This window comes from Macrosteles quadrilineatus, unplaced genomic scaffold, assembly GCF_028750875.1.
Source record: "Macrosteles quadrilineatus isolate MER2022 unplaced genomic scaffold, UCM_ALF_1.0 Scaffold_7__1_contigs__length_78375512, whole genome shotgun sequence".
NCBI classification, from domain to species: domain Eukaryota; kingdom Metazoa; phylum Arthropoda; class Insecta; order Hemiptera; family Cicadellidae; genus Macrosteles; species Macrosteles quadrilineatus.
In genome coordinates, this window is record NW_026542600.1 from 42460256 (window position 1) to 42474447 (window position 14192).

Here is a 14192-nt window from a genome sequence, read left to right on the forward strand (position 1 = left end):
CGTACCTGCAGCTACTGTACTATCCCACAATCAGTTGTAACAATACCATTTAATTAGTTTCCCCGTTTCACTCTCAGTCTTACCCCATGTTGAGTCCTAGGCTCTCCAATTACTGGCATGTCTGCCCCATCCTGTTCCGAAAATTTCCTCTCCTTTGCCTTCACTGTGTTATTAAATAAACAATAAAAGTCGATCAGGCACCCAGGAATGGATTTACGTATCTGCCTGTGCCACACCACCCCTTGGCACTAACTCCACTTTCACTTTTATTTTCACAATGTCTGTCGACGCGCCCGCAATTCGTGTGATGCTTGTGCGCGTAACCATCAATAGAACGCGCCACCAATAGGCAAACATTTCAACATCGGATCTCGGTAATATTATTTTGCCCAAAAACCGGTGGTACCGAAATTGACTTATGGTACCGAAACATTACTTCTTGGGATGTTGAATGCATATTAGAACAGAAATGGTATGCATCGTCATACACATAAATGAATGACGTCAATGGTTCAAAAGTACACATTTGTTATTATTGTTTAAATTATTAATACCCCGGCCGCAGCAAACCTGCAGACTAAGCGAATTTCTACTTGTCCGATTATATTTTTACTAAATATATCCATAAATAAAGATATTTATTCCCAATTTAAATAACATTAGAATTAACGAGTGCTTAGGTTTGCTGCTACGGGGAAGGTAAAACGTGTTTTTTGACCATACTATAAGATGAAATAAATAAATTTGCCAAATTTTATCAATTTATATCCATAAACAAGTAAACTACGACAGTTTTCATTTTCTCTATAAGAATAACATGGGAATTTTAAACTACACTATTTTTGAATTTTCTCCGTGACCGCTAGGCATACAACAGCGCTTCAATATACTAATATCAATATACTTTTTTTAAGCTCTACAAAAAAGTTAGTTGGTAGGGGGAGCTGGTCTATTGGCAGAGCTCGAGGCCTCTGAGACCAAGGTCCCGAGTCAAAATCCCGCCAATCACCAATGGATTTTTCTTTGTGAGAATGCCGCGACCCTCTAGGACTAGCCTGAAGTAATGTGTAAAACAGTTCTGGGCTAGAACCTAGCATCCTAGGATGTAAAGGTAGGAAGAGGTCTAGTGGGTTAGTGAAATAGGGTTGGAGGCTTGGGTTCAAAACCTGTCAATCACATTGCTTTTAGCTTTGTATTTAGCCTAGTTTTACCTACACGTAGAACACCAAAAATATACACCTCCCAGGTAAGGAGAACTCTTTATGAGTTGGAACATTCCCAGAACAATGATCAATAAAAATATTGATTTGGTTCAAAATCGGTATTTGTTTTTGTAGTTTTCCCAGTATCATTTACTTGTACAGAATCTCACAAAATCAAATAATTGTGGTTTTAATATAATGTTCCGGGGAGCGAGCTAGTATAGTGGTTAGATCACGGGACTTCGGTCCCTGGGGTTCCGGGTTCAAATCCCGCCAAATCACCAATGGATTTGATCTAAAAGATAATGCCGCAACCCCTAGGTCAAGTAATGTGAAAAACAATCCCAGGCTCGTGCTTAGCGTCTTGGGACAAAAAAAAAAAAATAAATAATTTGCCACAATCAAGACAGAATCATCCTAATTCCAGCATAGTGCCTCATCCCCAATAATCATTAAAGATGTTCTTGTAAACCTTTATGCTCTGTTTCAGGAACCCCTGCTCCAGCAGAAGAACAAGATGAACCAGATCTCTCCCTTGTAAGTAAATTCATGTCATGTTATTTAATTGTATGTGTATCCATTGTGAGTTTTGCATGGTGTTTTCTGTTACACTTTTTAATGCACAATTTTAACATTTGGTTTAATACTAACCCTTAATTTGATTTTGCAAGCTTGGCCATATTTATAACCAAATATTCTTATTCTATTAATCAAGTTAGTTCTACTATATTATACTTATAGATATATCATACGTTATACTTGTAAACCTTCACCTCTGGCTCTATTATGCATGATATTTTATGATGGAATATGACACTACAGTATCAATAATTGGCCAATGCATCTTGAGTTTTTTTTCTTACTCTAAATTTTTAAGATAACCTTCTTTAATTAGGTATGGAAAGTGGTCTTACATTTACAAGAAACATATGTTTTTGTTTGGCATTATTTTTAATTTTTTGACAATGGATCGGTGATAAAGTCCGCCAGCTTTTTGCTTAGGTTCCGATAAGTATGTATCGATACAATGTATCAATGTCTGTACCGGTACAAAAATGAAACTTTTTTTCAAATGTGTGTCGATAATATGCAGGATACGTGTATATAAATAAATTCCACACACTTTGAAACAAAACTTAAAAAAAAAAAATTTTAAATCCTACAATTAATTGAGCGACTTAATGTCCATCTGCGGTTGGATGTATTGCTACTCACTCCAGATCCAATGTATTTTGTTGCTGACTCATCATAATATCATAATCATATATATATATTGCATATGCAAATAAACTTTTTTTGCTATAATAAATTAAACCCAATCCATTCATAGGCCTATGCCATTATCATCATTTTCATGACAATAATATGTAGTAGCCCTATACTTAACATTTTTCTCATACAGCAGAAAAATAAAACACCAGAGCAAAAGAAGAACGAGGCTTCCGGTACAACCAAACCTGTGAGTTTTTTTATTAGTTTTTTTTTTACAAATATTTGATTTATGATTTCCTTAAGCAAGTTTATTCTTGTATTTAGGCTATTACAAGAAAGAACATATATGTGTGTGTGAGTGTGTTTAGAGAGGGAGAGATATTGGTAGTAGTGGTCTGGTTGGTCTATAATCTTTCTGTTTACTAATAATACTAGTGTGTCGGTACCACTTTTCCAAAGTCAGTTCGGGTACCCGTACCGGTTGCTGGCCAAAATCGATTCTTGGTTTTTGGTATCGTATCGTTAACATTGACAAATAACCAAATTTAAATTGTACTATGTTGTGCAATGTTGAAATGCTTTATTTGACATGTTCATATTGTTAAAACATTTTGGTCACATAAATATTTTGAACAGCCGCATACATTATTTTATGGGTGTATCTGTAATTGCAGTATAAGAATTGGAAACAGGTAATTTCAAAAGTATCGGTCGTAAATTTTCTTTAAAGACAAGTCCAACAGTTGAGAGAAATGTTGGCCGTTCTCATTTTATAAGCAAATCCAAAACTGAACAAAATGAAAAGCATTGCGACGTTAATAGATTATACTAAAGTTCATAGTCGTAAATGAAAAAAGTTTATTACTATCCATCGTGTCCAGCCGAGGTATTGTAAATAACTTTTTACAATCTGGATGTTAATGTTACGTAAATTTTGTAAAGGACCATACTCAGGTACTGACACATTAGAAGGTATAATGTTGGTGATGGGGGAAACGCACCTTACTCATTTAATATTAAGACTTATTCCAACCTATAAATAAATTAAACAATAAATTAAACCAACAAATTTCTATCAACAAATATGTAATCCCCATTTCTCTAGTTGAAATTTGATTAGCACAAAAATTGTTTGTTTGGGTTAAGTCACTTTTTCTAAAAATGAGCTAGATTTTTAAAATTCACAAAAAAATGTGCAGCAGTACACTCCAACCTAGGTTATTATGTAGAGGTAAAATATACATTGCATCTTCTCTTATGGAGGGTTCTAGGGGATTTAAAACAATTCGTTATATGAAGGAATTCGTTATATCTAGGTTGGTTATATCATCCATTGATATGTACATTATCATGAAGCTTATGATCAACTATCAATATGTAGTTACTTGAGTATTTTTGTCATACAGCAGAAAAATAGTACGTCACCTGAAAACAATGATGAGGCTTCTGGTACTACTAAAAAACCTGTGAGTGTTTTTTATTTGTATTTTTTTTACAAATAATTGATTTATGATGCCCTTAAGAAGGTTCCAATCTATTTTTATTTGATCTTATACAATAAATCAAACCAACAAATTTTAATCAACAAATATGTATCCCCCATTTTTCTGGTTGAAATTTTATTAGGGCAAAAAACTTTTTGTTTGATTTAGCCTAAGTTACTTTTTCTAAAAATGAGCTAGATTTTAAAAATTCACAATAAATGTGCACTAGTACAATCCAACCTCTGTATTACGAATCTGAAGTGACTGAACAGATCTTAATATTCGTTATATCAAGGATTTTGTTAAAACGAGGTTTGTTATATTGAGGTTAGGTTTGCAGTAATTTCACTAAGTCGAGGTTCAGAAACAACATCAGTTAATTTAGAGATCGATATTTGACCTCATTAAAACACAATTAAGTAGCATAGGCTACAATTCTTTACAGTATAGTATTGTCATTGTAAAGTAGAACCTCGATTATCCGGAATAATAAATTGGAGGGGAAAATGGAGAGGAAAATAATGGTTGATCCAACATGGTATAAAAAATGACTAACCCATAAAAACACTGTAATACGTTACTGTGCAAATAAAAATTTCTAATAATGTCTCAATTTACATTTGTAATAAACAAAGTATAAAACTACAGAATCATTGATATTCCGCCATCAAGCCGCCACATTTTAAGTCATTAACCTTGGTTCAGTTTACAAACCGTATCCTTTAAAATCACAGCTTACTCTAACCCACCTATAATCTATCGAAACACATTAATTTTTTATTAAAAAAAAAAAAATGGGGATTAGGGTTTGTTATATCATGGGAAAGGCGCAAAAATTGGTTTAGTAGAGGCTACATTCGCTATATTGAGATGTCTTATTTTAGCTGGGATTGACAAAATCTCGTTAATTCAAGGTTTTTGATATGGTTTGTCCGTTATATAGAAGTAAGATATACGTTGCGTCTTACAGAGGGTTCTAGGGGTTTAAAAAAAATCGTTATATCAATGAATTCGTCATATTAAGGCTCGTTATATCAAGGTTAGACAGTAGAATCTTGATAACACGACTCTCACAGGGATCATAAAAAAAGACTTGTTATCAAGGTTGACTTCTTATCGAGGTTTGCAATAACATGTGATTAGGGGTAAAATAATTTCAAGGGGATTTGAAAATCACCGTCTTCTTCATCGAGGTTCTACTGTATATATATTGCATATGTATTTCAACGTTTTGTCGCTATAATAAATTAAAGATCATCCATTGATATGTACATTATCACAAAGCTTATCATCATCAACTATCAATATGTAGTTACTTGATTATTTTTGTCATACAGCAGGAAAATATTACGTCACCCGAAAACAAGGATGAGGCTTTTGGTACTACTAAAAAACCTGTGAGTGTTTTTTATTTGTATTTTTTTTTTACAAATAATTGATTTATGATGCCCTTAAGAAGGTTCCAATCTATATTTATTTGATCTTATACAATAAATCAAACCAACAAATTTTAATCAACAAATATGTATTCCCCATTTTTCTAGTTAACATTTTATTAGGGCAAAAAACTTTTTGTTTGATTTAGCCTAAGTTACTTTTTTCTAAAAATGAGCTAGATTTAATAAAAATTGACAATAAATGTGCACTAGTACAATCCAACCTCTGTATAACGAATCTGAAGTGACTGAACAGATCTTAATATTCGTTATATCAAGGATTTTGTTAAAACGAGGTTTGTTATATTGAGGTTAGGTTTGCAGTAATTTCACTAAGTCGAGGTTCAGAAACAACATCAGTTAATTTAGAGATCGATATTTGACCTCATTAAAACACAATTAAGTAGCATAGGCTACAATTCTTTACAGTATAGTATTGTCATTGTAAAGTAGAACCTCGATTATCCGGAATAATAAATTGGAGGGGAAAATGGAGAGGAAAATAATGGTTGATCCAACATGGTATAAAAAATGACTAACCCATAAAAACACTGTAATACGTTACTGTGCAAATAAAAATTTCTAATAATGTCTCAATTTACATTTGTAATCAACAAAGTATAAAACTACAGAATCATTGATATTCCGCCATCAAGCCGCCACATTTTAAGTCATTAACCTTGGTTCAGTTTACAAACCGTATCCTTTAAAATCACAGCTTACTCTAACCCACCTATAATCTATCGAAACACATTAATTTTTTATTAAAAAAAAAATAATGGGGATTAGGGTTTGTTATATCATGGGAAAGGCGCAAAAATTGGTTTAGTAGAGGCTACATTCGCTATATTGAGATGTCTTATTTTAGCTGGGATTGACAAAATCTCGTTAATTCAAGGTTTTTGATATGGTTTGTCCGTTATATAGAAGTAAGATATACGTTGCGTCTTACAGAGGGTTCTAGGGGTTTAAAAAAAATCGTTATATCAATGAATTCGTCATATTAAGGCTCGTTATATCAAGGTTAGACAGTAGAATCTTGATAACACGACTCTCACAGGGATCATAAAAAAAGACTTGTTATCAAGGTTGACTTCTTATCGAGGTTTGCAATAACATGTGATTAGGGGTAAAATAATTTCAAGGGGATTTGAAAATCACCGTCTTCTTTATCGAGGTTCTACTGTATATATATTGCATATGTATTTCAACGTTTTGTCGCTATAATAAATTAAAGATCATCCATTGATATGTACATTATCACAAAGCTTATCATCATCAACTATCAATATGTAGTTACTTGATTATTTTTGTCATACAGCAGGAAAATATTACGTCACCCGAAAACAAGGATGAGGCTTTTGGTACTACTAAAAAACCTGTGAGTGTTTTTTTATTTGTATTTTTTTTTTACAAATAATTGATTTATGATGCCCTTAAGAAGGTTCCAATCTATATTTATTTGATCTTATACAATAAATCAAACCAACAAATTTTAATCAACAAATATGTATTCCCCATTTTTCTAGTTAACATTTTATTAGGGCAAAAAACTTTTTGTTTGATTTAGCCTAAGTTACTTTTTTCTAAAAATGAGCTAGATTTAATAAAAATTGACAATAAATGTGCACTAGTACAATCCAACCTCTGTATAACGAATCTGAAGTGACTGAACAGATCTTAATATTCGTTATATCAAGGATTTTGTTAAAACGAGGTTTGTTATATTGAGGTTAGGTTTGCAGTAATTTCACTAAGTCGAGGTTCAGAAACAACATCAGTTAATTTAGAGATCGATATTTGACCTCATTAAAACACAATTAAGTAGCATAGGCTACAATTCTTTACAGTATAGTATTGTCATTGTAAAGTAGAACCTCGATTATCCGGAATAATAAGTTGGAGGGGAAATTGGAGAGGAAAATAACGGTTGATCCAACATGGTATAAAAAATGACTAACCCATAAAACACTGTAATACGTTACTGTGCAAATAAAAATTTCTAATAATGTCTCAATTTACATTTGTAATCAACAAAGTATAAAACTACAGAATCATTGATATTCCGCCATCAAGCCGCCACATTTTAAGTCATTAACCTTGGTTCAGTTTACAAACCGTATCCTTTAAAATCACAGCTTACTCTAACCCACCTATAATCTATCGAAACACATTAATTTTTTATTAAAAATGGGGATTAGGGTTTGTTATATCGAGGGAAAGGCGCAAAAATTTGTTTAGTAGAGGCTACATTCGCTATATTGAGATGTCTTATTTTAGCCGGAATTGACAAAATCTCGTTAAATCAAGGTTTTTGATATGGTTTGTCCGTTATATAGAAGTAAGATATACGTTGCGTCTTATGGAGGATTCTAGGGGTTTAAAAAAATCGTTATATCAATGAATTCGTCATATTAAGGCTCGTTATATCGGGGTAGCTGATTTTTATCCCCCTGGAATTTTACCCCCTGGGCAAACGTGACGTCACAAACCAGGGGGTAAAATTCCGGCCGCGAACTTTTGAGTTTCGCGACATCAGCTCGATGGATTAAACGCGGAATTAAACATATATTTTCACGGTTGTGAGTTTAATCAGAACACATCAAATTATAAAAACCTAGAATGTACGGCCCGGATTTTTACCCCCCGGAATTTTACCTCCTGACCAGATATAAATTAGTGAGAATGATTAATTATCGTCATTCAGTTTTAATTTAATGGTAAACATTTTATTATTAAGTAGCCTATCTTAATTTATATGTAACATTAACTAATCGAACAGGGTTTTAATATTAATTTTGAGATTCGAGTGTCAGGATTCGATCTTTGAAGCCAACTGTTGGTTAATATGATCAAAATAAAACAGCGAATTCTGTTTACTTAGTTGAGATTACAAAATAATTAAATAAATAAAGATAGGCTACTAAATAATGAAATGTTTACAATTAATTAAAAAAAGAAATAAGAAAATCAATCATTCAATTTCTAAAATCAGCCAGGGGGTAATATTCCGGGGGTAAAATTCCGGGGGGTAAAATTCCGGGGGTAAAATTCCGGTGGGTAAAAATCCGGCCCGTACATCTTCAGTTGCCTAAACGTTAGTTATATGGACAGGGGGTAAAATTCCGGTTTTTATCGCTAATCTAATTAATCACGCTCTGACTATTTTCATTAGACTTCCAAATCCGCGGGGGTAAAATTCCGGCCGCGAACAAACTTTTGGCCACTCAGGTTACTACGTCAAAGTGACATCAGCTTTGCCCAGGGGGTAAGATTCCAGGGGGATAAAATTCCGGCGACCCGTTATATCAAGGTTAGACAGTAGAACCTTGATAACACGACTCTCACAGGGATCATAAAAAAAGACTTGTTATCGAGGTTGACTTCTTATCGAGGTTTGCAATAACATGTGATTAGGGGTAAAATAATTTCAAGGGGATTTGAAAATCACCGTCTTCTTCATCGAGGTTCTACTGTATATATATTGCATATGTATTTCAACGTTTTGTCGCTATAATAAATTAAAGATCATCCATTGATATGTACATTATCACAAAGCTTATCATCATCAACTATCAATATGTAGTTACTTGAGTATTTTTGTCATACAGCAGGAAAATATTACGTCACCCGAAAACAAGGATGAGGCTTCTGGTACTACTAAAAAACCTGTGAGTGTTTTTTTATTTGTAATTTTATTTACGAATAATTGATTTATGATGCCAATAACCCTTTCAGTGCTAGGCCAATAATTCATATTTTGTAAGACTTTTTTGTTTGCCTTTTAATTCCATTACCTGTTGTTGAATTTTAACTGTCATGTTGTCACTATTTTATTAATTAGGCTAATTTTGAATAATAACACAATAAGAAAATATATAAGAAAGATAAATCCCGGTATTTGTAGTAAACATTATATAAAACTTTGTTTTTGTTGTAATTTTTCTGGTTTTCCTATAAATTTTTATGTTCTGATAGCATTATTTGAAACCAAAATCTCATAAAATCAAAAGACATATAGTTTACAATTTAATATTGAATTTAACCTTGATTTATTTGGACGATGTTATCGTAATATAGCCATTTTAGGGAAACTAATGTTTTGCAGCAAAGTCTCAGGAACACATTTATGATCACTGTTGTGTTTAAACTAAAAGATTTCATCTAAATAGTCCGTGACTAACTGCTGCTGCTACCTAGTAACGCATTGAAGAACCATCTGTAGCGCTACCTGTTCGCAATTGGTGGCGACAGCTTAAATACCGGTTTTTGACTCCTCAGTCTTCAAGCACAGATAGCCGAGAAGGCTAGGGCGTGTGTCACTTGGCCAGTGGCATTCGTCTGCTCGGGTTCGAATCCCGTCCTGTGTGGCAAATAATTGGTGACCTGTGTGTTTGTAGTGATATACTACAACCACTGGGGCATAGTGAGGTGTTCATAATCCTTGGTTTAGACATACACCTCGAAATCATCGGATTGGGCGAATCTTTTAGCTAAGTAGTTGTTAGTGTATCCTATGAACATGGAGGTCACCAATGGCCGTTTTGCTATTTTTTTTTTTAAATAACCTTCCTCTCTATATCCCTTAGAGATTTTTTAAAACAACGATATATCGTTTCATAGCACTGAAAGGGTTAAGAAGGTTCCAATCTATATTTATTTGATCTTATACAATAAATCAAACCAACAAATTTTAATCAACAAATATGTATTCCCCATTTTTCTGGTTGAAATTTTATTAGGGCAAAAAACTTTTTGATTGATTTAGCCTAAGTTACTTTTTCTAAAAATGAGCTAGATTTTAAAAATACACAATAAATGTGCACTAGTACAATCCAACCTCTGTATAACAAATCTGAAGTGACTGAACAGATCTTAATATTCGTTATATCAAGGATTTTGTTAAAACGAGGTTTGTTATATTGAGGTTAGGTTTGCAGTAATTTCACTAAGTCGAGGTTCAGAAACAACATCAGTTAATTTAGAGATCGATATTTGACCTCATTAAAACACAATTAAGTAGCATAGGCTACAATTCTTTACAGTATAGTATTGTCATTGTAAAGTAGAACCTCGATTATCCGGAATAATAAGTTGGAGGGGAAATTGGAGAGGAAAATAACGGTTGATCCAACATGGTATAAAAAATGACTAACCCATAAAACACTGTAACACGTTACTGTGTAAATAAAAATTTCTAATAATGTCTCAATTTACATTTGTAATCAACAAAGTATAAAACTACAGAATCATTGATATTCCGCCATCAAGCCGCCACATTTTAAGTCATTAACCTTGGTTCAGTTTACAAACTGTATCCTATAAAATCATAGCTTACTCTAATCCACCTATCATCTATCGAAACACATTAATTTTTTATTAAAAAAAAATTAATGGGGATTAGGGTTTGTTATATCGAGGGAAAGGCGCAAAAATTTGTTTAGTAGAGGTTACATTCCCTATATTGAGATGTCTTATTTTAGTCGGGATTGACAAAATCTCGTTAAATCAAGGTTTTTGATATGGTTTGTCCGTTATATAGAAGTAAGATATACGTTGCGTCTTATGGAGGGTTCTAGGGGTTAAAAAAAAATCGTTATATCAATGAATTCGTCATATTAAGGCTCGTTATATCAAGGTTAGACAGTAGAACCTTGATAACACGACTCTCACAGGGATCATAAAAAAAGACTTGTTATCAAGGTTGACTTCTTATCGAGGTTTGCAATAACATGTGATTAGGGGTAAAATAATTTCAAGGGGATTTGAAAATCACCCTCATCTTCATCGAGGTTCTACTGTATATATATATTGCATATGTATTCCAACGTTTTGTCGCTATAATAAATTAAAGATCATCCATTGATATGTACATTATCTCTAAGCTTATCATCATCAACTATCAATATGTAGTTACTTGAGTATTTTTGTCATACAGCAGAAAAATATTACATCACCTGAAAACAAGGACGAGGCTTCTGGTACTTTTAAAAAACCTGTGAGTGTTTTTTATTTGTTTTTTTAAACAAATTTTTTATTTATGAAAGTCCCCTTATGAAAGTTCCAACCTATATTTATTAGATCTTATGCAATAAATTAAACCCAGAAATTTTAAACTTAATCTAACCTATATTTATTAGATCTTATACATTAAATCAACTCATGAAATGTCAATCTTTAACCCCCCCTTTAAATTCAAATTTGATTAGGAATGTTTTTTGTGTTAAGTTTTTTTTTTTTATAAATGAGCTAAATTCTAAAAACTTAAAAAAATGTCTACAACTATATGTTCATGTCAGGATTTGGAAAATCTGTTGAGAAACTAACTTTGTAAAACGTGTTAATATGTGATAGATTATTATTCTACTTGCTTGTCATGTTACTCTTTCGATATATAAATGTATTTATGTATGTATATTGTTACTTTTTTACAAACTTGGTACCCTTTATAAACTAAATTTTATTCAACAACTTGTTTCGACACTTAGGTAATTTTAATGCAGTCTTCATCACTAAATAAATACGATAATTAATTTGAATTATAACATAACTGTAGGTATTATGTATTATATGTATATATAACTATGTATATGTATATGTATTAAATGTATATGTAACTATATGTATTATAACCTACAATTAAATAAAAAGAATAATAAAAAATATATAAATAATATTTAGTGCACTACGGTACTAAGTTTTTAATAATTTGTTTAAATACAGAATCCCTAATCACAATAGTTTCAATTATATATTCATGTATATTCTTTGGTTTTAGATCCAATTAATTATTTTTACCTACGACCGTTTTTTAAAGTAGCCATTTCAGTCCAGTTCTTAGAATTGAAAAGTTTCACTTTACAGCTGTTTACTTTCATATCCGCATAGTTTCATTTCATATCCGCATAGTTTTCTCATATCCACACAGGTAACGGACCAATGAGGTTCAAGTATTGAGAGAAAAGAATTAAAATTGTAATGCTTCGAACGTCAACTAATCAGCTGATCAGCTGATCAGTTGACCAATTTAATTGTTGATCCGACTTGTTCATGTTGATACTCGCGTATTCTTAATTAAGTTTGTGGAAGTCCAAAAATAAATGAAATATTTGCCGAATTGTACCTGATACAATATTATTTGTGGTAAGAATGCTGCTAGCAATGTAATATTTAACGAAGTTTAACAAACACGTAATTACAGGAAATCAGCTGATTATACAACAAGTCGTTGCATCACTTTCAGTGGCAATGACAATACACGAAAACATAACCTCTCTAAAAAGTTATCAGTAGTAATTGTTAGTAATTAAATCCAGATTGATAGTAATTAAAAACGGTCGTAGGTAAAGTAGTGTACGCAACTCGCGTTAATAGTCTTTACGACACTCGTAGAAGTTCTTAAGGCACTCGCCTAAATTTTCTACTCGTGTCGTAAAGACTCACTTAACGCAATCGTTGCGTAAACTACTATTAAGTTTGTATGGCTTCATTATAATTACAGTATTAATATTCACTTTGCTGCCAGTTCATCAGCAAGTTAATAGTTAGTCACAGACAGTGAAGAAAAATTATCCACAAATTAAATATACTTTCAGCTATTTTGATATTTATAACTAATAATAATAAATTAATACAGGGTGTTGAAAAAATCTTCACACACCCAAATATAAATTAAACGACGTAAGATAAAATGTTGCAACTTCAATATATCATTATATGATGACTTTTCTAGCTTTTTACAAAAAATCCAAATTTTGTCCCCTCCTCATTTAAGGGTAGATAGGGGAAACTAAACATTTTCAAATGTAAAGACCCATGTTCTGACCCCTCATTTTTAAAGGTCTTAGTAGAATACAATGCCGCAAATTGAACTAAAATGGATAACCGAGTTGAAAATGGCAGCCATTCAAAGTATAAAGATTATAAAAATAAAAATTTTAAAAACAATTTTTTGAAAGTAAACTTGATTTACAAATTCCAAGATTAATCCAGACACCAAATAGCACTACTATTATGAAGTTCAATTGATTCCCTACTTAGAAAAATCAAATTGTGTACTTTTATAAGTAATAACGTAGACAATTTTTTGTTTGTTTTCCTTACCACAGCTGATTTTTTGTGATATCTGGTTTCCATGGCAACACAAAATTGTTTGTTATTCGATAAAATAAATGAGTAAATACGCAAATCAAGAAGCAAGATATTTAAAAACATGATAAAAGTAAGAAGAAACAAAAAGGGGGGGAAATAATAATAATTAAATAAATAGTGGCGCAGCGTAGCGGTGACAAGAGTGGCACTCGTAAGTTGGCCGCGGGTCTGCAGCGGCCGTACGAGTAACACTCGTAAGTCGGCGCCAATGGGTTAAAGGGGGAGGGGGGCAAAATTTTGATTTCTTGCAAAAAGCTATAAAAGTCTTCATATAATGATATATTGAAGTTGTAAAATTTTATCTTACACCGTTTAATTCATTTTTGGGTGTGTTTAAGACTTTTTCAACACCCTGTATATAAGTTTTGTCTATCACTCTCAATGCCTTGATGATTTTCATCAACATCATCATCATCCATAATCTATCATCATAAACTAATAATGTACATTTCATTCTTCTTATTTAGAAACAGAAACTGAAATCGAGTATTTTGCCTCCAAGAGCACTAATACCCGTAAAATCTGCGCCACCCAAGGATGTGAGTTTTTGTTTATTTCTTTTATTCTATTAGTTATAAGGTCATCATCAATAAATTTATTAGATAACTCCGCCGAAGATTGGTCAAAACATGTTCATTTTCAGTTTAAAGTGCGATCAAATTACAGTTATACACAACTATAGGACTACTGAAATATCCGACTGTGGG

General features: G+C 32.3%; 1 protein-coding gene across 14 annotated transcripts in view; it reads left to right on the top strand.

The window, feature by feature from the left end:
• Positions 1–14192, top strand: part of LOC128997791 (CLIP-associating protein 1-B) — a 140843-nt gene that overhangs the window by 44333 nt on the left and 82318 nt on the right. For 5 of the 14 annotated variants that reach the window (XM_054423488.1, XM_054423492.1, XM_054423493.1 and 2 more), the window contains 4 exons: positions 1693–1739; positions 8946–9005; positions 11273–11332; positions 13953–14024. In XM_054423488.1, coding sequence (XP_054279463.1) covers positions 1693–1739; positions 8946–9005; positions 11273–11332; positions 13953–14024 — 239 coding nt within the window. Of the gene's footprint in view, positions 1–1692; positions 1740–2604; positions 2662–3820; positions 3881–8945; positions 9006–11272; positions 11333–13952; positions 14025–14192 lie in introns of all 14 variants that reach the window. The other 9 variants (XM_054423496.1, XM_054423497.1, XM_054423501.1 and 6 more) reach the window with 6 other exon arrangements.